This window comes from Neomonachus schauinslandi, chromosome 16, assembly GCF_002201575.2.
Source record: "Neomonachus schauinslandi chromosome 16, ASM220157v2, whole genome shotgun sequence".
NCBI lineage: Eukaryota > Metazoa > Chordata > Mammalia > Carnivora > Phocidae > Neomonachus > Neomonachus schauinslandi.
In genome coordinates this window covers 7197115-7222996 of record NC_058418.1, presented here as the reverse complement: position 1 = coordinate 7222996, position 25882 = coordinate 7197115, and the positions used below count along the sequence as shown (strand labels likewise).

General features: G+C 55.2%; 3 protein-coding genes across 7 annotated transcripts; 2 read left to right on the top strand and 1 right to left on the bottom strand.

Annotated features, from left to right (window-relative positions):
- SNRNP70 (small nuclear ribonucleoprotein U1 subunit 70) lies at nt 1-16338 on the top strand. 3 transcript variants are annotated; one of them, XM_021681361.2, is made up of 10 exons: nt 1-460; nt 1228-1384; nt 2728-2790; nt 2903-2957; nt 8143-8207; nt 8373-8435; nt 9097-9178; nt 12398-12499; nt 15333-15420; nt 15530-16338. In XM_021681361.2, the coding sequence occupies exons 2-10, from the start codon at nt 1238-1240 to the stop codon at nt 16152-16154; spliced, it is 1290 nt and encodes a 429-aa protein (XP_021537036.2). In that variant the 5' UTR covers nt 1-460; nt 1228-1237; the 3' UTR covers nt 16155-16338. The 3 variants fall into 3 exon arrangements, with proteins under 3 accessions (XP_021537036.2, XP_044777958.1, XP_044777959.1); XM_044922023.1 differs by having other exon boundaries at nt 15503-16338; XM_044922024.1 differs by lacking the exon at nt 1-460 and adding an exon at nt 568-887 and having other exon boundaries at nt 15503-16338.
- A 4388-nt stretch (nt 16339-20726) lies between these two features.
- Nucleotides 20727-24372, top strand: LIN7B (lin-7 homolog B, crumbs cell polarity complex component). Of its 3 annotated transcripts, XM_021681262.2 has the most exons (6): nt 20727-20783; nt 21183-21301; nt 21579-21650; nt 22479-22688; nt 23749-23912; nt 24263-24372. In XM_021681262.2, the coding sequence occupies exons 1-6, from the start codon at nt 20747-20749 to the stop codon at nt 24282-24284; spliced, it is 624 nt and encodes a 207-aa protein (XP_021536937.1). In that variant the 5' UTR covers nt 20727-20746; the 3' UTR covers nt 24285-24372. The 3 variants fall into 3 exon arrangements, with proteins under 3 accessions (XP_021536937.1, XP_044777962.1, XP_021536936.1); XM_044922027.1 differs by lacking the exon at nt 22479-22688 and having other exon boundaries at nt 20747-20783; XM_021681261.2 differs by lacking the exon at nt 20727-20783 and having other exon boundaries at nt 20990-21301.
- A 222-nt stretch (nt 24373-24594) lies between these two features.
- Nucleotides 24595-25055, bottom strand: C16H19orf73 (chromosome 16 C19orf73 homolog). Its single transcript, XM_021681084.1, is given in 2 exon segments — nt 24595-24832; nt 24834-25055. Coding segments are annotated over 2 exon segments (432 nt in total). The 3' UTR covers nt 24595-24622.
- Between the last annotated feature and the right edge of the window lie 827 nt (nt 25056-25882).

The window sequence follows — 25882 nt, the reverse complement described above, 5'->3', positions numbered from 1 at the left end:
AGCATCGAGGAGTCTCGCGCTTAGAGTCGGTTGTAGCCGAAGGCGCAAGGTAGACAGGGCTACTGCTTGGTGCGCTACCCGCGTGCGCACTGCGGCCTGCAGCCCACCTCGGCAAAGGAGTTTAAGGTGCCCGGGGGCGGGGAAGTGACCTGGCGCGTGCGCAGTGCCCGCGGCGACGCCAGGTCCCTCTGTGTGGGTTGTGCTTAATCGCGCGGCGCGTGCGCAGCGCGGAGGGCGGAGGGATTTGAGACTTGTTCCACCCCTTTCCCCTGTCGCGAGCCGAGGCCGCGCGGGCTCGTGAGCAGCGGCCTGGTGCGCGCGCTGGGCGGGCGACGAAGGCAGACGGACGCAGACGCCGCCGGAGTCGAAGGCAGAGCAGGAGTCCCTGCTGCTGAGGGGCCGCCGCAGCCGCCGCGAGCCCCCGGACCGTCGCCAGGCCGAGGAGGGCGCCGCGCGGCGGGTGAGTGTGACCGAGTATCCTTACCGGGTGTGGAGCCGCTACCCACAACCCCCTGCGGTGGGCCCCAGTCTTTTCCCCGCGGCCGGGCCTCCTTCCCGCGCCACCGCACCTCTCTGCACCCCTTACCCAGAGTCCTCTGGGCACCTAGGCCTTCTTCCCGCAGCTCTCCCGGGGTCCCTTACCCACAGGCCCTTGCGGCGTGTTGCCTTTTTCTTCCTTGCCTCCGCGGCGGCCTGGACCCTTACCCACAATTCCTTTCGTCTGTGGGGGGCCTGGATCTATTACCCACAAGCCCCTGGCTCGAGGTGGTGTTGCTTCTGAGCCTCTTCCCTTGATCGGAGACTTCCTGCGACTCCCGCCCCCATAACCTGTTCTCCAGGGTGTGGGGACCTCCCCCACCCAGCCGCCATTGCTTTGGACCTCCGTCGTAAGGATCCTTGAGTCCCCCGCACGCTCCCAGGGAACCTCTCAGCCCCACGGCTCCTTGCTCGGGACTCTGACACTTAACTACTTAGAAACTCTTTTTCAGTCTTTGTTTCTCTGACCGGCCTTGCCCGGCCCTCACACAGCCCTCTCCCCAAGAACCTGATTTCTCATTCAGACTGATGCCTTTCCCCTGAGCCGTTGGGTCACTCCCGTGTTCTTACAGAACCTTTTTTCATACTGAGACCTTGCCCCTCGATCTCTGTTTTCTTGGGAGTCAGGAGATTGTAGGGGCCTCTCTGCCCGGTCACCCTAACATAAGGCTGTCCTGCTTCTGCTCTCAGACTTGGCAAGATGACCCAGTTCCTGCCGCCCAACCTTCTGGCCCTCTTTGCTCCCCGCGACCCTATCCCATACCTGCCACCCTTGGAGAAACTGCCACATGAAAAACACCACAATCAACCTTACTGTGGCATTGCGCCCTACATCCGAGAGTTTGAGGTGAGTTCACTGAGCAGTCTTGGAATGGTTTGGGTTCTAGGGGGCCACGGAGCTGGATTTGGGAGTCCAGTTTCTGGCCATTTTCTAGCAGTGTGATTTAGGCAGGGGACTCACTCTTTCTGATCCTCTGTCTTAAATGGGGTTGATAGTGTATCCCTTGTAGTGTTGTGGGGTTTTTTTGAAAATTCAGTAACTAGAAGTTGAGGATTCAGGCTCTGGAGTCAGGCAGTCCTCGGCCCACACCGTTTATCAGCTCTGACCTTGAGCAAGTGGTGTATTCTCTTAGTTGATTTCTTCATTTTTAGTAAGGGGATAATAGTATTTTCCTCGTAATATTGGCAGGGAATTAACTGCAAAACTTGGTATAGGGCTTGGCACCAAGTAGTCAGCAATCATCAACGTTACCATGTTCGCCAGTTTTGTTATTAATAGGATGATGTTCATATGAGCTTGAGAATTTCAGTTCTGCAGCTGCAGGATAAACACAAATACGTGACTTGGGCTTTTGGGCCTCCGTCTTTTCATTTGTAAACTGGGGGAAACAACATCAGAGGTGCATCAGGGCACACCTGAGAAGTGCTGGCACACAGCCAGGAGTCAGTAGAGGCCAGTTCTGGTGTCAAGTAAGAAAAGGCCAGCTGAAGGTGGAGGAAGCTTGCAGAGCAGAAGGTAGTGGAGAGATAACAGAATACTGGTTCTTCAGTAGGATTTGCCACCCTTGGTGAACCGGTCCTGGGGAAATGTTATTAGCTAATTAAACTAATTTAATGGCTACAGGCCCGTGGCACCCTTGATGATGCGGGTCATGTGGCAGTTACAGTTTCATGAGCGGTTGGTGAGCCCTTCGAGAACTACCCTGGCCCTCAGAAGGTGTCCAGTTACTGCTACTGGACTGCACTGTCAAGTCCTTTTGCTTCAACCCTGGTCCTGATCTCTGTCTGTGATAAAGGACAAATCTTTTGCAGAGTGATGTTGATAAATACAAAGGAGTGATTTTGATTTTTCTGTATCTTTTAAAGAAAGACTACAGAATAAAAGATCAAATTTTTATTAAGTTTGGTGGGCATAGAGCTATTTTATCCTGTTGCTGTAGAAGTTTCTGAATTCTTCTGATTTCTGTACTTCCCTTGTGACAGACCAGCAACGGTTTGTGGATAGCATTGGTCCACAGACCATGTTTTTGATCTTTGCCGCTCCCCCACCTCCACTGGCCTGGGAACTGTCCCCTGTTTGCTTGTGTGTTGGGGGGGCGGTGAGTGCCTGAGGTGCTTATTGTTTTCTGGATGGGTGTCCCTTGCAACCCCCTGTTCCTCCCGCCCTGTCACCTCCCTTCTTGTTCCCAGGACCCTCGGGATGCCCCTCCCCCGACTCGAGCAGAAACTCGGGAGGAACGCATGGAGAGAAAGGTATGTCATTTTCACCCGTTGGCCCCGGATCTTTTTTGCCACGTTCTCCAGGATGTTCCCTGACATCAGGGCACTTCTCCCTGCGTTCAGTTGTCCACCTTTCTCCTGACAGAGACGAGAAAAGATTGAGCGGCGACAGCAGGAAGTGGAGACAGAGCTAAAAATGTGTAAGTTTCTCTTCCTCTCCCCTTTCTTCTTCAAACCCTCTTGCGTTTCTCCTCCACTGGTCCACCCCAGTGGACCTAATATGGGAAGGTGTGATGGTTCACTTTTTAGCTCACAAAGTTGGCTGAACACTGTGGTTTAGGCATTTAAGGAGTACAGGATGGGGTCTGGGTTGGCGGGAAGTGAGCCTTGGGACCTTGGGCTGCGTGTCCTACCGGGGAGCGCACTCGGAGGGGCTACCACAACCCGGTTCGGTGTCACAGGCTGAAGCAGTAAAGCAGTTACGGCTCCACTTTTGCTCCTTGACCCTCCTGCTGGGAGTTTTCCATCCCTTCCAGGTACGGGAGGAATTGAAACACAGGACCAGATACATTATAGCCATTAACCAGACTTCACAAGAGGGTCACATTAATCTCAGATGGCCCTGTCTTGTTAGAGCAAGGGCTTTACAGTCAGAAGCCTTGGGCTTCCCTTCTACACCTGTGAGGCTGGTGAATCACATCTCTTTAGACCTTAGTCCCTGGAGTGGCATGTTTTCTTAGGGCAATTATGCAGATGCCTAACTTTTTTTTTTTTTTTAAGATTTTATTTATTTGTCGGAGAGAGAGTGAGCACAAGTAGGGGGAGCAGCAGGCAGAGGGAGAAGCAGGCTCTCCATTGAGCAAGGAGCCCGATGCGGCCCTCGATCCCAGGACCCTGGGATCATGACTCAAGCTGAAGGCAGACACTTAACCAACTCAGCCACCCAGGCATCCCGACATTTTTTTAAAAAAAATACTTTATTATTTAATTTTTGAGAGAGTGCGAGCAGGTGTTAACTGAGGGGAGGGGCAGAGGGAGAGAATCCCAAGCAGAACCTAGCTGAGCATGGAGCCTGATGCAGGGCTTGATTTCACAACCCCAAGATCATGACCTGAGCCTAAATCAAGAGTCAGACGCGTAACTGACTGAGCCACCCAGGCGACCCCAGATGCCTAACATCTGAAGACCTGGATATCTAGCTGAGAGCTCTCTGAGCGCTGACTTACTGCATCTTAGACTCAATGTCCAAACCGCATTCAGAATTTCCTCCTCCCACCAACCTGGTTTCCTTGGATGTTTTTGTCAGTGGAACACGGCCATGCAGCCTTGCAAGTCATGATCTCTATCGTGGGCCACCCACTTTGCTTTTAACACTTTTTTTCCTCCTTTCCCCAGCTTGTCACCACGACCTGTCCCTGTTACTCTCTGTCCCAAATCTGACACTTCTCTCTGTGTCCACCACCACCCAAATCGCCTCCTGCTCGCACACACAGTAACAGTCTAACTGGTTTATCTACAGCTCTGTCTCCACCAAGTTCTTTGGGTCTTAAAGTCCGACTCTGCCTTTTTCTAACAGCTTCCTTTTGCTGTCAGCATAAAGACCAAAGTCTCTTTCTTGCTCAGGCACGTTGGGCACCATGCTCCCCTCCCGCTCTAGCCACAGTCACTTTTTCTTATGCCTCTTTCTTGCTGGATGGTCTCTTGTCATTGGGCTTTTGCCCAGGCTGTTCCCCCAGTCTGTGATGACGCCTTGGTTTGTGTGTAGCAGCCCTTTGTGTCCCTGTTCGGCTGTTACTTTTCAAGGAAACCTTCCAGGACTTCCTTGCTCAGGTCGAGTCACGTTGTGTGCTGAAAGTCCTGAGTCCCGCTGCAGGTTGGTCACTTCGGTCTGCACAGGGCATTTGAAGAGAATCTCTCTCTACTGGAGGTTCACTGTTGCTCCGAGAGAGCAGGGTTTGGATGGGATTTGGTCTCTGTGACAGCCCCAGCCCCTGTAGGACCTGGCACACGGAATTGTTGGCAGCAGTTAGTCTGGGGAGTCCTTTCACTCCGTTGCTACCGGCCTTACAATCTGACCCATGTGCCCTTTAACCCCGATTCTGCCACTTGTAGCCAGGTGACCTTGGGTAAATCACTTGTCCCCTTGGAGGTTATTTCCCCCCCTTTGAGAATGGGATCTTGATGTGTTAAACGACACCACGAAGGTGCAATCAGCCAAATTCACTGTGCGAAATTTGTACGATAAACTTGTAACCCAGTTTCTTTAGGTAATAAATGACAAGGAAAAAGGGCAGAGAGCGGATTGAATGGATTGAAGAATCAAAAGCTCTGGCAACCACATGGTATGTGTGGAGCTTGTTAGGATCCGGATCTAAATGAGCTAACTATAAACATCCAGTTTTGAAATAACTGGCATTTGAACACGGGTCTCCAGTTAAGGAACTAACATAACGTGTTAAGGTGCAGTAACAGAATGGTGGTTCTGGCTTCTTAAAAAGTCTCTGTTAAGAGACGGAAATGGTATATTTGGGGTTTGATTTAAAATATTTTGGTGGGTTGGGAGTACAGATGAAACGAATGTGGCCAAGCGTTGATAATTGAAGCTGGTTCCTGGAGGTTCTCTGCTTCCCTAGGTGTTTGGACTTCTGCATAATTGAAAAGAAAAGAGAATGGATCAAGTACATTAGGGTTTTTATGCCCCCGGGAGCCTCTATCCCCACTACAGAAGCTTGCCGTGCCTTGTCACAACTAACAGCTGCCCTTTGAGGGGACCTCGTCCCTTCCAAAGCAGTTGGTGTAATTCACATTATTGATTTCTCACAGCTTCCAGGCATGGCAGGGGTTATTACTCCTATTTTTTTTTTTTTAAGATTTTATTTATTTATTTGACAGAAAGAGAGCGAGAGTAGGAACACAAGCAGGGGGAGTGGGAGAGGGAGAAGCAGGCTTCCCGGCGAGCAGGGAGCCTGATGTGGGGCTTGATCCCAGGACCCTGGGACCATGACCTGAGCCGAAGGCAGACGCTCAACAACTGAGCCACCCAGGCGCCCCTGTTGCTCCTATTTTTAAGACAAGGAAAATTGAGGCTTGTTGAGGCCTAGTATGCTTCCCAAGAGAAAGTTCTGAGATACTTTCCCCACCATCCAAAAGTCTCATGAGGTTTCCCCACCACACAGGACAGTTCTTTGAGCCCCTGCCCTGGGTTGCTACCTAGATAATCCCTTCAGCCAAGGATTTCCCAAGGGCAGAGTTGCCAGCACAGGGGAGCGCTGTGGGTATGTGCGCATGTGCACTGACTGTTGAACTGCCCGTCAACTCTAGTTCTCTGCCACCGTCATTGTGCTGACATGTTCTTTTTTTTTAAAGATTTTATTTATTTATTTGACAGAGAGAGACACAGCGAGAGAGGGAACACAAGCAGGGGGAGTGGGAGAGGGAGAAGCAGGCTCCCTGCAGAGCAGGGAGCCCGATGCGGGACTCGATCCCAGGACCCTGGGATCATGACCTGAGCTGAAGGCAGTCGCTTAACCAACTGAGCCACCCAGGCGCCCTGTGCTGACATGTTCTTTTTTCAGGTACAGGGGTACTCTTGGCTCGGCTGCACTAGTTTTTGCCTTTAGTCACACTCGGGGGCCCCTTGCATTGGCAGGAACTACCGAGCTGCCGTGGTGTTGCAGCGGGGCCCGCCCCGAAGTCGCTCCCCCAGGCAGCAATTGGCTTGGCGGTCCCGCGGCTGCATTCTCGCTGCACCTGTTCGACCACCTGCTACCTGCTGTTGGCAGATGTGTTTCCTGTTGCTGCCATGAGACTCGCAGGTCTTCAGTCAGACGTCCTCATCCCAGTGAGGCCTTTCCTGACCTTCCCCTTACTGCTCTTCTGCCTGGGTCTGTCACTTTCGGATAAAATTAAATGGTTTCCTTACCTTGTTTACAGTCAGCCTCCCTGCATTCGTGTCTGATCTCTAAGAAGGCAGGGGTCTTTTTTTGTCTCGTTCACTGTGGAATCCCCGACACCTTAACGACAGTCGCAGGTGCTTGTTAGTACTTACTAGGTATCTGTTAGGTGAGTGGATGAGAGTGGCCCGGTGCAGACTGAGAGACCAAGGCACAGAAAATGACAGTGCGGAGGGATGAGGTAGGGTGAGCACCAAAGGGGGCAGGCTCAAAGATGGCGTTGTCTTCAAAGGCTGCCATCAGTTTCCAGGGAATTACTCCTTTAAATGTGGGTTCAGTCCGCTGGATTTTAGTAAATTCTTTAAAGGCACGTTGTATTTCATTATGTTTGCGAGGTAGCCCTCTCACAGGAGACAAATCTAGAACTTTATTTCTCTGGCTCCTTGCAACACCTAGACTGTCTTCCTGAGAAGCTCGTGCCTAGACATTCAGCATGGAGCCGGGTAGTTAGAACCCCTGGCCTGTGAGGTCAGGCTGGGGTGTAAAGCCGGCTTGGCCCTCTTTGCTGCTCTGACGCTTTTTCCTCTTTTGTGCTTCAGGGGCTGGTTTTGTTTCCATTTGCAAAATGATTAATCCTCAGCATCCCGCACAGTGTCAGGGCCTAATTACGTGTGCGATAAATTATTAACGTTCTTTTTCTCCTATTCCCGCACAACACGGCAGGTCATTCTGAGGGTAGCGCTATGTCATGGAAGAACCGCCTCCGCTGGGCACTGGGCAGGGTGCCTCTGGGGCCCTGGCGGGAGTCGAGGGCCATCGTGTGGGGTTGGGTCACCATAGTCTGAAAAGGACTTCTTCCCAGGCCTGAGCCATCAGAATCACCTCTGGAATGAGTTTTGTAATAGATTTTGGTTCCTGTCTGTAGAGGTGGTTATTCTTCAGTGGCCTTGTGGGAGTAAGAATCTGATCAGCATTTTGTGCCCTGGCTTTTTCCCTGAGGCACAGAGGCTGTGGTGCATAGGGAAGAAAGCAAGGCTCGGGCTCTCCTGGCCTCTCTGCCAGCCTTGGATCTACGGTTTCCCCGTGGGCTGCAGGTGCAAGCTGTGCCGTCGGGTGGTGGTGCGGCCCTGCCGGTGAGGGAGGAAAAGGCACCTGGAGTGATGGGGCTGCCTCCGCAGAGATTCCCAGTCTTCCCCTGGAAGGGACTGGAACCTTCGCACGTGTAGGTCTGAAATGGCTTTTAGGCTGGCTCCATCCAGTCAGCTTGAAGCCAGCCTATCCCCTTCTCCCATCGGCCTGAACTGGCTACTCGGATACAAGGCCGCTGGAGGGAAGCTGGAGAGAAGCTGGAGAGAGGAGCATGCCCAAGGTCTCCAGTCACCAACGGTTTTCTTCTCTCTAACCGGCCTCTGCCATTCTGTCTGTGTCTGTCTGGCTGTGTGAGACTGTTGACGTCTTGTACTTACTTACGCATTGTGTTCTTCCTGCACAGGGGACCCTCACAATGATCCCAATGCTCAGGGTGATGCCTTCAAGACTCTCTTTGTGGCTAGAGTGGTGAGTCCCAAGCTCCCCACCCCTGGAGCCCCAGAGGAGCCTAGAACCCTGGGCTGCTGAGAGCTTGGGTGTGGGGCAAAGGGCAATAGGCTAAGTCCTGGAATGTTCTGAGGGCTTTGGGATGGCTCACTTCTCCCACTTAACTTTGTATCTGTCTCCTGGTAGAACTATGACACGACAGAATCCAAGCTCCGGAGAGAGTTTGAGGTGTACGGACCCATCAAAAGAGTGAGTGAACTGGGGCCTCGGCTACTTGAAGTGGAGCGGGGTGGGGGGAGGGAGAAGGCCGGCTCCCGGCCCCGAGGATGCGTCCCCTCATTGAGGGGCTTCAGAGGCCGTGGCCTGCATTCACATTCTGACTGCGCTAACATGCAGCCGACATTGGGTAGCAGGAGTGGAATTAAGTAAGGGCTGCTGTTTGTTGATTTAGGATACGGGTAGGCAAACTGCGGATTTACCGTTTGTAAATAAAGGCTTATTGGTGCCCAGCCAAGCCCATCTGTTCGCTGACGGTTGCGGCTGCGGCTGCTGTAAGGCCCTCAGAGCCGGAAGTGTCTGCTGTCTGGCCCTTTAGAGAAAAAGCAGAAATGTGCGTGCTGACTCGTTTTAGAGCAAGGCTTTATGTTTTACTGACGTGTCTTGAATTCATTGAAAAATCACTTAAGTGCTCTGGGCAGTCGTGAGCGCTGGAGGTCATCGTGCGCACACACTGCGGAGCCTGGTGCCCGCCGGTAGAGCATCAGTCACTCTGGGCTCTTGAGGACAGGGAGAGGGTCTGAGGCATCTGTCGCTGGCAGCACGCAGGCTCTGCGACTGAATGGGTGGGATTTCCTTGTCTGAGAACTAATCTCCGCCCCCCCTCCCCGCCTCCCTGCCTCCCCGCCGCCAGATACACATGGTCTACAGTAAGCGGTCAGGAAAGCCCCGCGGCTATGCCTTCATCGAGTATGAACATGAGCGAGACATGCACTGTGAGTACCTCCGGCCTGAGCCCTGCCCTCTGACCCTCTCTCTTCTCTGCTGCCCAGCCCCTTCCCGTCGTCTGTCCCCCCCCCCCCCCTGCCAAACCTGACATTAGCGATGTCTCTTCTCCTCCTCCCTCTGTTTCTGATATATCTTTTTTTTTTTTATATATACGTGTTTTTTAAAAAACAAAAACCAAAATCCCCCACAACGTGTGTGTGTGTGTGAACCTGGGGAGGTAAGTGTCACACGTTGAACCTCAGGGGCAAGGAGGGAACTGGGTGGGGGCTGGGGCCAGCTGGAGGTGGGGGGGAGGGGTCGGATGTTCGGGGAGCCTCTCCCCATTCCCCCCACCATAGTTGGGGGCGGCCAGGTTGGAATGAGGACTGGCCTTTGGACCTGCCCTCTCTTCCCCCCAGCAGAGCTGGGGCTGGGCCACCCGACCCTCCGCCTCCCCACCCCTGGCCCCCCACCCTGTTCCTCAGCGGGCAGTGGGTTGGTAGGCGTGCTTAGCGCCTGCCCCCACATCTCCAAAGCCCCCTTTGAGGCTGCGGCGGCGTCCACATGGGCAGGGATGGGTGGGTGGGGGTGGGCAGGGCTGCGGCGTGTCCAGGGGCCGCCGTATTAATTGACTGTTCTTATTGTCACTGCAGCCACCACGCAGCTGGCTTGCAGCTGATGCTTACGCTCCCCTTACAACACCTCAGTGTATGGTTGGTATAAGGGTTTGTATCATGGGTAAGATCACTCAGCACCGCACACCAGCCCAGCTTAGCCAGGCAGCTCAGGAGCAGTGAGGCCCTCCTCCCATCCCCAGTCGCCCCCTCAGCCTCCCCGCACCCAGAACCCTTTCCTTGTTTGGGTGCCCTTTGTCCCTCCTGCTGTCCCTTCCCCCAATCCGTATATGCTCTCTGATAATCTTGCTGATCCCAGGAAGGGAAGGATGAACCCTGATGGGAAAGGCAGCTGGCCTCTCCAGTTGGGCTCCACCCAACCCCCGACTTACCTGGCTTCATGACGTCAGTGGCAAGGTTACGGGAATATTGAAGACAGGACGCACTAGGGCGAGGGCTCCATGTGGAACCCTTCAACCCTTTGCTCCCAGCCCCCGTGCTTCTGTGGGGCTGTCACTGTGGTGGCCCTGGAGAATCTTTTTGGTTGCTAGACTCAGGGTGCTGTGCCCCTTTTCTGTCTGCCTTATCATGGTTGAGGCCTACCAAAGGGCTCTGGTGCCCAGCGGCTCTGCAGAGTGCATGGAATTGGGGATTGGGGTGTGGGAGGGATCGAGTGACAGGCTGCAAGCAGCTGAAGGTGTTGTAGATTTTACTTAAGACCCTTCCACTGTCTAGAGACCTAAGAGAGGGAGAGAAAGAGAAGCCTAGAAGTACACATGTCACATGGTTTCTTTTGTTGGTACTCCTGGGTTGGGCCTCTTCTGGGGTTTGGGACACTGAACCAGAGCAGGGTTCCTTTGCTTGACTGTGTTCCCGGTCCTTAAATCCCTTTCTCCCACTATTCTCCTCTGGGTTCGGGGGCCAAACGGCCCCTTCTCCTCAAATCACGGGCAGCACTCCATCTCCTGGACCCCCCAGGCTGTCCCCTTGTGTGCCAGCCTTTGAGTGGCAGGTGGTGGGAGGGAGTGTGGAATTCGAGGTGGAAAAGTCCTTGTATGTGCTGCGAGGGTGGGGCGTGTGCCTAGTTTAGTGTGGACTTTACTGGGAAAGGTGAGGGCGGACAGGTTCGCTAAGGCCTCCCCGGCCTTCTTTTTAAGTTCAACAAGCTAGTCTCAGGGCTTTACCAGCTCCTAGACTTGATGTTAATCCTTGTCTCCCCCTCTTTCAAGGCCTCCATGAGGTTTTTTTGGGGTCCACCACTTCCTCTGCCTGTCTCCAGGTGGTGCAGGAGATGTGGTTCCTCTCCCTCTCTGTGGCTCCCTAGAACCCCCCACTTCCCTTCCCTGTAGCTTTAGCTGACCCCATGGTGGTGGGTGTGGGGTCTGTGCGCGTGCTCAGGTAAGCTTGGGGGCTCCAGGTAAGCGGTCCCGTGTCCCCCCCCCGGGAAGCCCGCCTCCTCGCCAGGCCCCCAGGAGTTGCCGAGCCCCCCCCCATCCCGCTCGGTTTGGACACCCGCAAGGCCGGCATCGGTAAATGGCACCTTTTTCTCTTCCTCTGGTTGTATTTGGGGGGGAGAGGGCTGGGGCGGGGCAGGGTATTGTGGTTGGTTGAGGACAACCCCCTAGGCCAGGGCTGGGGGTGGGAAACGGACTTTTTTGGCCTTCCTGATGCCCCGTGTGAGACAGGCCCGGGATCGGGCCTGCCCATTGCTGTGCCCTGCCCAAGAGCAGGAACCTGCCTCTCCCCGAATCTCCCCCTCTACTCCTCACCCTTCCCGAGAGGCTCCGGCTGGGGTTGGCCTCCCAGCGTGTGTTGAGCTGGGGGTGTGGAGGGAGAGATGGGATGGGGGCTGGGATTGGGTGGCAGTCAGTCGGCTCAGGTAAGGCAGGAATAGTCAGGAGCACCGCACGCCTCCCATGCCTCCCTCCACTTGCCCTCTCCCCCAGCTGCTGTAGGGGGCCCCTCCAGGCCTCCTGGGAGCACCATAACCCACCCTTCTGCTCCCTGCCATCTCCTGAAGATTTCTCCCACCCTTTTCTGGTTCATTTTCTGTTCTGATGTCTGTTCCCCCCACGCTCACCTCCGCCCCCCCCCCAAAAAAACACAAAAAACAAAAAGGATAACCGGTGTGAACTGGGGTGCAGAGCGGCCCAGATGGGCCTCCTCCCCCCAGCATGTTGTTTTAGGGTGCATGCCTGGGGTTGTGGAGGAGCCCTCCCCCACAGCAGAGTCCAGCCTTAAGTTAACCTCCAGTTTCTTTGCAGCGACTATGGCCACCTGGGCAGGAGGGGGCTGCTCTGTCGAATGGGAGCAGGAAGGGCCTGGGAGCCCGGGGCGTGGTGGTTGGGGTGGTCTTGCTCCCCCCCAATAGTGATTGGGGGGTGATAAACAGGTGCCGAGATGGAGCAGGCCCCTCCTGGTTTGGGAGAGGGTTGGTCTGGCTGTCAGTTGCCTGGCTGTCTGGTGGGTGTGTGGGTGTGTGCGTGTGTGCGCGTGCGCACAGAGTGCGTTGATGGGGACGTGAGGGTGGGGATGCTGCAGAGCTGGTCCCTGTCCTGACTAGAGGACCCTCTGGGGACTCCTCCCCCTCCCCCCTCCCCACATCTGTTGCAGCCGCTTACAAGCACGCAGATGGCAAGAAGATTGATGGCAGGAGAGTCCTTGTGGACGTGGAGAGAGGCCGAACTGTGAAGGGCTGGCGGCCCCGGCGGCTAGGTGAGCACTTCCCGCTTGGGCTGGCGCTGGAGGATCTGACTCCCTTCTGCATCCTCTGCTGCTTTCTGTTTTTCCTTCCTCTTTCTGCTTGCCTGGCTGCTCATCACATCCTCCCTTCCTCCCTCCAGCTCCTCTTGTCACCATCATCGTTCCTGGTGGCTGTCTTCTCATTCTGGGTCACTGATTAGGAGCAGGAGCACTGGCCTGGAGAGGCAAGTCTGGGATCAAATGCCAGCTTGTGTAGTTATTAGCTGGTGCATTTCCCCTCTTCCTGCCTCATTTTCCTTTATCCTGGAAAGTGGGGATAACCTCAGCATACCAGATGCCCAGCTTGGCAAGTGGCACGTGGTAGGGCTTGTAAATGTTACTCTCTCATCCACGTATTCTTTGCTCTTGCTCATTTGTTTATTCATTACCAGTTGTGTACTGTGTTTTTAGTCAGGAGCAAGACACAGACGGCCTTTGTCTGTCTCTGATTGTTACTCACCGTGTCAGTCAAGGTCAGTTTGGTTGCAAGTATCAGAAATACACTTGAGGTTTTTAAAACATAAAGGAGCGTTGTCGGTAGAGAATCCTGGAGGTCCTTTGGAGCCCAGAGATGTGTGATGCCCCTGGGCCTCAAGAGGACCTGGTAGCCAGACCTTCAAGCTGTCCGGAGCCGCGTCCGGCATCACTGCACCTTGCCTGCACCTTGCGTGCTGTCTGCACACGGGTCCGTGTTTGCCTGCACTGGCTCTGTGCCTGCTCTGCAGCTTCTGCTTTACACCTCGTCCTGGGTGAGCCTCTGTGCTTTGGGGCGGTCGGGTCTCAGTGGCGCAGTGTTGGGCCTGCACCTGGGGCTGCGGTGCTGCCATCCAGACACGCATGTGAGGGACCTCCTCCTGCGAGGGTGAGTGACAGCTCTTGAGGAGAGCAGGTCCTCCCCAGGCTGACACGTCAGGCGGTGCGGTACTCCCTGCTCTTACTCCTGCCTCCCCGTCCGCTGCTCTCACCCTGGCCTGGCCTGTGCGGCCTAGACCACCCACTCACCTGCTATGCCTCGCAACAGTAGCTAGCTGCTTCTCTTGCCCTCGTTCCTCTGCGCTGGAGTGAGTTTTTCCGTCTGTTATTTTTATTTATTTTTTATTATTATTATTATTTTTTTAAGATTTTATTTATTACAGAGACAGCGAGAGAGGGAACACAAGCAGGGGGAGCGGGAGAGGGAGAAGCAGACTTCCCGTTGAGCAGGGATCCCAATGCGGGGCTCGATCCCAGGACGCTGGGATCATGACCCGGGCCGAAGGCAGATGCTTAACGAACTGAGCCACCCAGGCGCCCCAGAGTCTGTTATTTTTAGAATTCTGGAATCCCAGAATCTTCTAGTTCAGTTCGCATTCAGACTTTGTGATAGCAGTCCCCAGTACATCCTGACCCAGTGTATATCCGTGGAAAAATACCACCCAAAACAAAAGTTTTGTGAACAGTAATTATCTTTTCTACGGGCAGTGTGTACTAGTATTTTATATTCTGTTGCTTTATTTTGTTTTTTTAATACGTTGGTTGCAAGCCATCAAATTGATGATGGGATCCATAGCTGGATCGTGACCTGAAAATTGAAGACAGTAGTCTGTTCTGCACCATGCCCATGATGTTCCAGATGCCTGGTAGTTGCCTGTCCCGGGTAGAATGTTGGCCCTCCAAGCGGCCTTTCTCCTTTTTCTCTGGCCCTGCCAAAAGCCATTTCCGTATGTGGAACTCGGGCCTGCCTCACTGAAGCTTCCTTCCAGTCCCTGTGGTGCAGAAGGGTGCACGAGAGGGCAAGTTCTGGAGTAGGCTGGGAGCCCTAGCCCAGTTCTGCGCCTTCGTTCCCAAGTCCCCATGGGCAAGTGACTCTTTGTTTTCCCATCTGCAGAAGGAGCTCTTTGTTGCTCCTTAGAATTGTTCAGTCAGTCATCTGACTGCAGTACGTAGACTTTTATATTCTGGGTGCTGTACCACGTGCTGGTTACAAGCAAAGCCAGACACAGTCCCGACTTTCACGGTGTGTAATAGTCTGCCAGGAAAGGCCAGCATTCCTCAGCTCTCACGGATGTATAAACGTGAAGCTCCCCTCGAAGTCTCAGGAAGGAAACCTACCTGTTCTGGGAGTGTGTAGTGGGGAACAGCTGAATCTGGAGAGCTTTCGAGGAAGTGATGTTCTGGCTAACGTGTAAAGGGTGAGTAAGTTCACAGGGAAGGTGGTAAGATTCTAGGGAAAGAGACGAATGATCCCAACTGGGGCAGAAAGGAGATGGAGAGTATAAGGGGATTGAGAACCGCCCAGAACGTAAAGAACCAGGGACCCCTGGTTTGAAAGGTGGGCAGTGGGAAGCCATCAGAGGCTTTGAGGCAGATCAGTTAGAAAGGTCACTGGCTTGGAGCACCTGGGTGGCTCAGTGGGTTAAGCGTCTGCCTTCGGCTCCGGTCATGATCTCGGGGTCCTGGGATCGAGCTGCTCCCTTTCCCTCTGCCCGTCTGTGCCCTGTGCCTTGCCCCACTTACACTCTTTCAGATAAAATCATAAAAATCTTTTTAAAAAAAAAGGTCACCGGCTGTGGTTGGTGGGAGGAGGCCATTGAGTGGGAAGGGTTTGCAGGGCTCGGTGGTGCCCTAGCGGTGAGGAGCACGCGCTTTGGAGTGTGAGTGCAGGTGTTTCCCAGCTGGCACTTCGTGAAAGTCCTCACATCTCTGTAAAGCATGGCTGTCCTGTTAAACATGGTTGCAGTCCTTCCCTTTGCTCTTTGGTGCCCCTCATTTCCCTTCCCTGTGCGCCCCGCCCAGACTGACCCTCTCTCCCCTGCTCCCACCCCAGGAGGTGGCCTCGGTGGGACCAGAAGAGGCGGGGCTGACGTGAACATCCGGCATTCGGGCCGGGACGATACTTCCCGCTATGATGAGAGGTAAGATTGGGCAGCTGGTTTCCTGGGATGGGGGTGGTCACGTGGGGGAGCCCGGCCACAAACCTCTGCCCACCTCATCCAGGCCCGGCCCCTCCCCGCTTCCCCACAGGGACCGGGACCGGGACCGCGAGCGGGAGCGCAGGGAACGAAGCCGCGAGCGAGACAAGGAGCGAGAACGGCGACGCTCCCGCTCTCGGGACCGGCGGCGGCGCTCACGGAGTCGCGACAAGGAGGAGCGGAGGCGCTCCAGGGAGCGTAGCAAGGACAAGGACCGGGAACGGAAGCGGCGAAGTAGCCGGAGCCGGGAACGGGCACGTCGGGAGCGGGAGCGCAAGGAGGAGCTGCGTGGTGGCGGAGGTGGTGGCGACATGGCAGAGCCCTCTGAGGCTGGTGATGCGCCTCCTGACGATGGGCCTCCTGGGGAGCTGGGTCCTGACGGCCCTGATGGTCCAGAGGAGAAGGGCCGGGATCGTGACCGGGAACGACGTCGGAGCCACCGGAGCGAGCGGGAGCGGCGGCGGGACCGCGACCGAGACCGGGATCGCGAGCACAAGCGGGGGGAGCGGGGTGGCGAACGGGGCAGGGATGAGGCCCGAGGTGGGGGGGGTGGCGGCCAGGACAACGGGCTGGAGGGTCTGGGCAATGAAAGCCGAGACATGTACATGGAGTCTGAGGGAGGTGATGGGTATCTTGCTCCGGAGAACGGGTATTTGATGGAGGCCGCACCAGAGTGAAGAGGGCCTTCCTCCCCCCGCGCCCTGGTTCTGTTTGGACGTGTTCCTACCCACCCCTCTGCTGTCGTCCTCTCCCCCCGACCTTCTCGGCCACCACCTAAGTTTGCCAGCCAAGGGTAGGAGTCTCCTTATTTGTTCTGGCCCCTTGGATTTAAAAATAAAATTAATTTCCTGTTGATAACGAGCACCTTGGTTTCTTCTTCACTGCTCTTCATGTCTTCCTCTGAAGGTCGTCACCTGACTGTTGATAGCCCCACTTTCGTTTGTGTCCCAAGGCCTGCCAAGGACTTGGGCTTTTGACCTAAGGCTGGGGCTACCCACGCTACACCAGACCTGCTTAAAATGGGATAAGGAGATGCTCTGCAAGGGTTCCCTCCGTTAGGATTTTTGATCCCTTCGTGATTTTCTTCCTTTTTTTTTTTTTTCCCCCAAATGTCTTCCACATTCCCTGTGGGGCCATCCCTACCCTTGTCTCGGTAGCCGAATGGGGTTCTAGACACTAGATTGCTCAGTGGAAGCTGCAAGTTTGTGTGAAAGGGAAGCTGTTGTCTGCGTTGGGGAGAGCGGGGAAAGGCTGAGGAAGATGAACTAGGAGTGCAAGCTGCAGAGGGATAAGATGGGGGCCGCAGGGCATCTGCACGAGGCCAGGAGGGCAAAGGGCCTGCGGTTTGTGATCGCGAGTTCACCATGAGTATTTTCACCTCATGCCTGCCAATGACAGTGGAGGATTAACAAACCCAGGAGAGGTTCCATCAGCAGTTGAGATTCCAGCTATCTGTGGACAGAAGATTACTAAGGTGGTGGTGAGGACACTGCAATCTGGTGACCGCTTGAGAAGGAAGCCAGTGAGCCTTGCAGAACCCCAGAGGGGCTCGAGACCACAGCTGCAAGTACAAGCATAGCGGACTCCGGAATCTCTGCCCAGAACAGCTGCCCTCTGTTTGAGCCCTCGGGATGCCTACGAGCCGGGCATCTTCTGCCCAGGCAAATACAGGACCTATTTTTGTGTCTGAAAAGTTTCTCAGTCTAAAGGTAAACTTGGCCTGATAACCCACAGGCAGCCTGTCCGCTAAACCTGTCACGAGGATTATGCTTTTTAACTACCTCGGTCTACGTAAACATGCAAAAATGACCGGCAATGGAGAAGATCCAGCAGCAAGAGACCAGAAGCTAAATGGAAAAACTGGTCCTGGAAGGAAGAATTTAGGGAATAAAAGAGAACTCAATGCCTCTAATTAGTATCTTCTCATAGAGATCCCAGATAGTGCACCAGGACTTCTGGAATGGGCTGTGAGCACAGGCCCGTTACATAAAGCCTGGACAAAACCTGCAAAAGCAGCTTGCGGAAGGCATTGGGGAGCTTGGCTCGAGGGTGTCTGATGCCGAAGAAAAGGAAAGCATGCAGGTGAACTTCATGTTTACCCACCCTTTTTCCTTGAGGGCATTTGCCAGTTTAGTGTGGGGGAAGTAGACTCAGCGGCCGTCCACTGGGCTGAGTTCACACAGGTTGGACTGCATAGCTTGGACTGGAGGGCCAAATTTCCAGATGGGGCACTGAGCCCCCAGATCTGGCCTCAATCTTCCCTCAAGGCATTTGCAAGCCGCGGAACTGCTTGCTGTGGGTGCAAGACACCTGCCCCCGCCCCAGCCCCGCCCAAGGGCTCATCCGAAAGCCGTAGCTGGAGGCTACCGAGCTGAGCAAAGGCGGCCACAGCCTTGCAACGGCCATGCTGGAGATCTCCAGAGCTCCACCATGTTGGAGTAAGGCCACAAGTGAAACAGACCAAGCATGAGGAAACCTCAAAAGGACCTGTCAGGATTTATAAGGTGATCTCTCTGCCGAGAGAGGACTCAGCCCTTTGGGGGAAGATCGAATTCAGAGCCTCTGTGATTCTTAGTACACAATGCTCAGCATTTACTAAAAAATCATTAGGCATTCTAGAAAGAAGACTTGAGTTGCTGAAAACCAAGGGAAAAGTAGCCAAGAGACCCAGGCATTCTGATGTTGGGAGTTATCAGTGAAATAACTAGGAAACAAGGGAAGGATGGAGAGCTTTACTAGAGATCTGCCATCTTTAAAAGAAAAAAATCAAACGGAAACTTCAGAACTGAAAACAATAACAAATTAAGAATGTAGGTGCAGTGCGCCTGGGTGGCTCAGTCGTTAAGCGTCTGCCTTCGGCTCAGGTCATGATCCCAGGGTCCTGGGATTGAGTCCCACATCGGGCTCCCTGCTCGACAGGAAGCCTGCTTTTCCCTCTCCCACTCTCCCTGCTTGTGTTCCTGCTCTCGCTATCTCTCTCTCTGTCAAATAAATAAATAAAATCTTTAAAAAAAGAAAGAAAAAGAATGTAGGTGCATTCTGCAGTTAATCAGATACAACATAACCCGAAATGTTCCTGTTACAACACATTAGAAGTGCTGGGGTGGGGGGCGGTGCCTGGGTAGCTCAGTCGTTAAGCGCTCACGTCATGATCCCAGGGTCCTCGGATCGAGCCCCGCATCGGGCTCCCTGCTCCGCGGGAAGCCTGCTTCTCCCTCTCCCACTTCCCCTGCTTGTGTTCCCTCTCTCACAGTATCTCTCTCTGTCAAATAAATAAAATCTTAAAAAAAAAAAAAAAAAGGTGCTGGGGTGGGGAAAAAGACAAACTTTCTTGAAAGTAAGAGAAACCTCACAATCTTTTAAGGAAGTCAACAGGGAGTTAAAGGAGAGGAAACAGGATCCAGTTCAGAGCGGCAGGGGAAAATCCCAGATGGCAGTTTCTAGAGAGCACTTAGTCCACACTGGAGTCAGAGGACTCAAATTTCTAAGGAGTTTCACAATGAAAAAGCTTCAGTCGCTGAACTGATGGCATTTATCATTTCACAATGTACACAAATAAAACCATCGTGCTGTAAGCACCCTAACTTCTACAGTGATGCTTGTCAATTATTTCTCAGTAAACCTGGCTAGAAAAGATTCAGTAAAATATGTTATGATGGAAAGTTTGAAAAATTGAGAATGTGGAAGAAAAGCAGATTGAAGTCGCAGGAAAAAAGCTGTTCAGGAAAGGCAATGTAATCACAGAACACTGCCTGGGCTCTCTAGTAAACAGTCAGTACTTAGACATAATATGAGCACTTTATTGATTGCCCTAGGAACTGGTACCATAAAACTACCATGGGAAGAGAGCGGAAAGGTTGTAAGAGCAGAAAATCAATATGTAATACATTACTAACGTCTAAAATTGATAAATTGAGAAGTAACAGATTACTTAGATACACAAGCAAAGTATCTTTAAATTGTTGCCTCTTGCAGCGGGGAGAGTTAGGACAGGGGTTGGTGCTTTTCAGTATTAGCCCTCCTGTGTTACTTGATTTTGTTTTCACTGTCAACTGTTGTTAAAATGAGAGAAAAATACTATGAAGGAGAGGGACAGACATACCTGCTCTAGTCCTCTCACTTGGCTAAAGTCCTTTTCAGGATTCCATTCCCCTATCCAGCTAATGGTGCTGGTGGGCAGCAGTCAGACTTCTCCACAGTCTTGTCAACGTTTCCTATATTTCTTTGGCCTCTCTAGAGTGTATCTGATACCACTGCCCACTTCTTTTTTTAAAAGCACTCTCTTAACCTTTCCTCCCACCTGGTTTTCCTCCTACTTTCCTGCCATTCTTTGTCTTCTTCCTACCTTTGAAATGTTAGGAGTTTCAGGGACTCAGTCCTAGGTCCTCTTCGTTGTGTATTATCTTGCCCCCAGCTAATGAACACAGCTAACCACCAAGACAGGTCCAGACATTTCCAAATCTGTCCACCTGTCCTTCCTGTCTCCTATCCGTGTCCAAGCCATCACAGTATTGCTGGGAGAACCTTCTCGCTGGTCCCCCGGCTTCCGCTGTTGCTGCCATCCAATCCAGTCCCCACATCGTAGCTACACGGATCTTAAAATACACATGTGAATATCACATTTTACTCTTAGGAGTTACCACGAAGTCCAAAGTCATCATGTGTATGCCAACACACAAGGCCGTGCATAACCTGTATCCTGCCTACCTTCTCACCATCATGAACCACTCTAGTTTTTACTCTGTGGGCTCTTTCCGCCTGGAAAATGATTCATGCCCCACCTCCTGATGACCTTCCCTCCAAGCACTATCTCAGTGGCCCTCCTGGAACACCACCTCCTCACTCCCAATTTATCACAGCCATAGTTGGTTGTCTACCTCCCCTCTCCCATAGACTAAGTTCCTTGCCAGCAGCGGGCTTGTTTACCCTGCTCACCATCGTGTCCAGATGTTTAACATAACGTTTGTTCAATGAACGTGGAAAAAGAGAAAGGGGAGAGACAGATGTGGCGGGCAGGGCAGTGAAACGTAAGGAGGTGCAAACAAGCTGCAAGAGGAGGGGGTCCCAAACGGGACAGACAGTTGGCGACTGTGGGCTGGGCAGCCAGACAGGCGTGGCAGCAGGTGGCGCGGCCACGGCGCCGGGAGCCGAGCACAAGTCGAGCCGCGCCCCCGCTGGGGGCGCCCGCCGCCCGGGGCGTGGCCTCGCGCAGCCCCGCCTTCCTCGCCGGAGACCGGGCGGGCGGGCAGCTCGCCGCGGCGGCGCAGACATGGCTGCGCTGGTGGAGCCGCTGGGGCTGGAGCGGGGTAAGCGCGCCAGGGGGCCCTGCCCACCGGCCGCGGCCCGCGTCGGGGACCTCGGTCCCCGTCCCTCCCCGGCCAGGCCCCCGGCGGGGGGGGGGGCATATGGGGGGGGGGGGGGGGGGGGGCGCCGCGGTTTGTGCGTTTGGGAAGGTCCGTGGGCTTAGCGGGCCCAGGAGGGGCGCCCACAGCACAGCCCTTCCTGTGTGCGCATGGGGTCCTGGGGCGCAGGGCGCCTGGCTGGTCGCAGTCCCCTTGTCCCCGGCGACTCTGCGGGTGTCCGACTGGGACTCGGCTGTCTTTCCCGGGATCTGTCAGCGCTCGCCCTTACTCGGTTTCTGCCGCATCTCTCCGTGCTTCTCTGCGTCTCTGACTCTGTCTCTGCGCCCCGCCCCCGCCCCGCAGACGTGTCCCGGGCGGTGGAGCTCCTCGAGCGGCTCCAGCGCAGCGGGGAGCTGCCCCCGCAGAAGCTGCAGGCCCTCCAGCGAGTCCTGCAGAGCCGCTTCTGCTCTGCCATCCGGGAGGTGAGAGCAGCGCGGCGCCGGGGCACAAGCGGGCGGCCGCCGTCCTGGTCGTCGCCCAGAGCCCAGGGACTACGCCTCCCAGCAGCGCCGGGGGCGGCCCGCTTGGGGGTGCCCGCGCTTCAGCTGCGGGGTTCTTCGGGAATTGTAGTTTCCTCGGGCTCCGGGTTGCCGGGGGCGGGGCCGATCCTTGGGTGGGAGGGTCTGCGGGCTGGACTCTGGAGTTGAAGGGAGGAGGGGCTGGCTGGTGGTTCCCTGATGCTGCCGTTGTCTTCACCAGGTGTATGAGCAGCTCTATGACACGTTGGACATCACGGGCAGTGCTGAGATCCGGGCCCACGCCACAGCCAAGGTAGGTACCCCCCATGCCATCACTCATGGTATCCACTGAACTGCCTGGTCTAGCTTAGTAACTTCCTAAAGTCAGTCATGCCTGTTTCTTCCTTCATGATTTTTGCCAAATCTATGTACTAGCGTTACTATTATTTACTGGTATTATAATCTCATAAGTTGTACTTGAATGTCATATAACGGCATCTTTAGCAACTTCAAATGTGAACTAGTGCCGCATACCTGACAAGAAGATACCTTTTGGGGCGCCTGGGTGGCTCAGTCTGTTAGGCAACTACCTTCGGCTCAGGTCATGATCCTGGAGTCCCAGGATCACATTCCGCATCGGGCTCCCTGCTCAGCGGAGAGTGTGCTTCTCCCTCTGACTCTCCCCCCTCTCATGTGCTCTCTCTCAAATAAATAAATAAAATCTTAAAAAAAAAAAGAAGAAGAAGAAGAAGAAGAAACCTTTTAACACCTATACAATGAAATAGCATGAAACACTGAAATCTTATTAAACTATAGTTGTATGCTGTTTCTTGCTGCTTCCTGGAGGCTCTCAGCTCCTTCCAGGCCTTGTTTTTCTCTATTAAAAATCGAGATTGGCAAGTGTTGACTATTTAAGACACACTCACACCAGGTGGAGACATTCCCTTTGACATGTCTGAAGCATCCAGAGTGAATTAAGAGAGACTCATTACAATGCAAGCTTGTGCTGAACTGTGGCAGGTATCCCCTGCGCGGGGAAAGTGATCTGGCCCAAATTGCTCTCCCTGGCCCAGATCCTCCCCGCTCATCTGCCTGCCCACCATGGAGCGGCCCTCACCTCCCAGTGCTTTCTCTCTCCCAGGCCACAGTGGCTGCCTTCACAGCCAGTGAGGGCCACGCACATCCCAGGGTAGTGGAGCTGCCCAAGACAGATGAGGGCCTGGGCTTCAACATCATGGGGGGCAAGGAGCAGAACTCCCCCATCTACATCTCCCGTGTCATCCCTGGAGGTGTGGCTGACCGCCATGGAGGCCTCAAGCGTGGGGACCAGCTGCTCTCAGTGAATGGTGTGGTGAGTGGGGACTGAGGCTGGGCTCACAGTCTGTTCAAGGTAGCACAGTCCCTGCTTTTGACATTCATTCAACAAGCAACGATAGAGTACTGCGTGCTGGGCACTGCTACAGACCCTGAGAGAAGTTTGCGTCAGCTCCTATATTCAAGGACTCCCTTCTTGGTGAGGGAGAGTGACTGGAATAGTCCTAATCTGGGGAGATAATAATGAGGAAGCACAAAGCACCGCGAGAGCCCGAATATGGTCTGTGGTGTAGATGAGGGAAGTTTTTGCAGAGAAAGGAACATTTGAGTTGGGTTTTGAAGGACGAGGAGGAGTTCTCCAGGCAAATAAAGTAGAGAAGACTATTAGCAGCTAAGGGTGTTGTAGGTAGGGGCTGTAACTCTACACTCCTCCGAGCTGAACAGAAAGGGCTTAGGTCTAGTGGAGGACTGGAGCACATAGTTACTTAAAATCACTGCGGTTAGAAATAGATGGCAGCACAGCTGGATCGGTAGTGGGGGCCAGCTACACAGGGCCTGAGTACCAGCCTGAGAAGCTGGGACTTTGTCTAAAGGGTTCTGGGGAGCCATGGGAAGGCTGGGAAGAGGAGATGGATAGGCTCAGCTTGGAGGTGTAGAAGGATCCCTTTGGGACTTTATAGGGGATGGACTGAAGGTAGAGACTGGAGGCCAAAAATTCTAGGGAGGAGGCTAGGTGAAAGTCCACTGGGGAGAGGATGAGGCCTGAGCTGGGGCCAGGGTGGTGGGGACAAAAAGGAGGGAGTCAGCAAGAGGGAGGGGGCTGGAGATTAGCAGGCTTCGGGGACAGAGGGGATAAAGATGGACCTGGAGGTCTAGCTTAGTGAGCGAGGGCAGATAGGGCTTGTCCCCGACATGAAACCCTTGGAAGTTTTTGAGGGAGGACCCTGAGCCAAGAATTAATGACTCTCCCCTGAAGACTCGAGGCCTTGACATCTCAGGCTGGTACCAGGCCCACCACCAGTAGGTCCCATTTCCACGGTTGGGGCTGGGTGTGGGTGGTAGGCCCCAGGCGCAGGTGTCTATGCACTGCCCTGCAGAGCGTTGAGGGTGAGCAGCACGAGAAGGCAGTGGAGCTGCTGAAGGCAGCCCAGGGCTCGGTGAAGCTGGTGGTGCGTTACACACCTCGTGTGCTGGAGGAGATGGAGGCCCGCTTCGAGAAGATGCGCTCTGCCCGCCGGCGCCAGCAGCACCAGAGCTACTCGTGAGCCCTTTGCCACCACACCCCTGGGGCCTCCGTTGCCTCCTTTATCCCGAGTCCCAAACCAGGCCAGTGATTTCTGGGACCTTCCTGGCTACCCCCAGCCCTGGCTCCTCTCCCTGGGATTCTGACCCTTGACCCCGACCCAGGCTCTCACAAGCCGTTCTGGCTACATCCTTTGGGGACTCCCAGCTCACCGTCATCCCAAGATCTGCAGCCTACTCTCTGGAATCCCTCAGTCTGCTTCCCTGGGCCCTTAGCTCTGGAACCCCAGTCCTGGTTCTCTCCCAAGCCTCCCCATCCCCAGGTCCCCTCCCCTGAGCTTGGCTCCCATCTCTTCACCCTCTTTGCAGGTCCTTGGAGTCTCGAGGCTGAAACTACAGTATCTGGACCCTCACCCCGCCCCCTCCCCTGTACAGTATTTATTGTCACCGGCTCCTTATTTAAAGATCTTTGACCCTCACTGAGTGTCTGTGTGTCTGTCCTGCATCCTGGGGTTAGAGTGTCTTGGGACGTGGGGAAGGGAGAGAAGCTGAAGTCTAGAGCAGGTCCGGAAGAAACCCTTTTCAGAGTCTGAGAGCAGAGGTGGAGACTTTCCCCCAAGGTCTGAAGGCGGAGGCTTGCCGGCTTCCTAGGCCTAAGTCCAAGGCGGAGGCTGGGGCCCTGTCTGGGTCCGAGTGCGGGGTCATAACCGAAGACAACGCCCCCTGCCCTTAAAGACAGACCGAGGGCGAAGGCCAAGCCCCTTCTGTAGTTGATCTGACAGAGGAGTCCTGAGAAGCTGCAGAGCCGGTGGGCGGCCTCTGTGTGGGCGGGGTGGAGCGAACCATAAGCTTCGTTCGCCAGGGGAGCCCTGCAGGCCGTACTATCATCAGCGTGGGAGGTGGGGGTGCCGCGTGCAGTTCCCGAGGTGGGCGCAGGGGGTGCAGAACAAGGTGCACTCGCCGACCCGGCATTCACCCCACCCTCCAACCTGAGCGCGTGTCTCCGGGAGCCGCCCCCGCCTTAAAATCCAACCTTTACTCGCACCTCACCGCCGGTCCAGCCCTCGCGTCCCGTGCGGCGCCAGGGCCGGCGCGCGCCACCTCCGGGATCCGGGGTCGCAACTCGCATTCCACGCCGCGCGCCACTAGCTCCAGGTGACATCATCCCCCTGCCGGGCTCCGCCTCCCGCCCCAGCCGCCGCACGCCGCGCGCTTATTGGCCGGCGCTCTTCGAGCCCCGCCTTCCGCTCTCCGCCCGCGCGACCCCTCCCAGTCCGTGCGGGGGCGGGGTTTAGCCGCCGGCCGGCGCCGACGACGCCTCCCATTGGCCATTCAGAGCCGTCTGTCAGTCTCCTGTTAAAGGGGCCACGACCGCACGGGAGCTGTGGGGGGGGGGGGGGGGGGGGAATTTTTTGGGGGGGGGGGTGGGATTTGGGGGGCGCTGGTGGGCACCCCTGGATCTGGCGGCTGCGGCCTCGCGGGGGGGAGGCTGAACGGTGATAGGGGCAGGGGGCTATTTTAGGGGGTAGAGGGCTGTTAGACCGTGAGGGGGAGGGGGGGTCCCCAGCGCCCAAGCCGGAGCCAGAGACGCGGAGCCCGCGCGAGCGGCGGAGACAGGGCTCCGGAGCCACAGATTCGGGCCCCGGCCGCCGCCAGGGGCCCCGCCCGGTCCCCCCACCCCACCCCACGTCCCTCCTGCAGCCCAGCTCTGCCCGCAGCCGCCGCGGACCAGGTAGGTAAGAGCCCGGCCCAGCCCGCTTGGCAGCGCCCACCCCGGGGACCCCTCGCCGAGCCTCCCTCGCCTTCCCGAGATCCTGGACTCCCTTCTTTATCCCCGGGGGCTCCGGAGCCCAGATTTCACAGCCCAACCACAGAGACTCAGGCGTGCCCCTCCCGGCTCTCAGAGTCCCCAACCGAACCCTAGAATACCAGGCGTACTGCCGCCTTGCGCCTCGTCTAGGGCCCAGGAGCCTGGATTTCCCAGTTCAG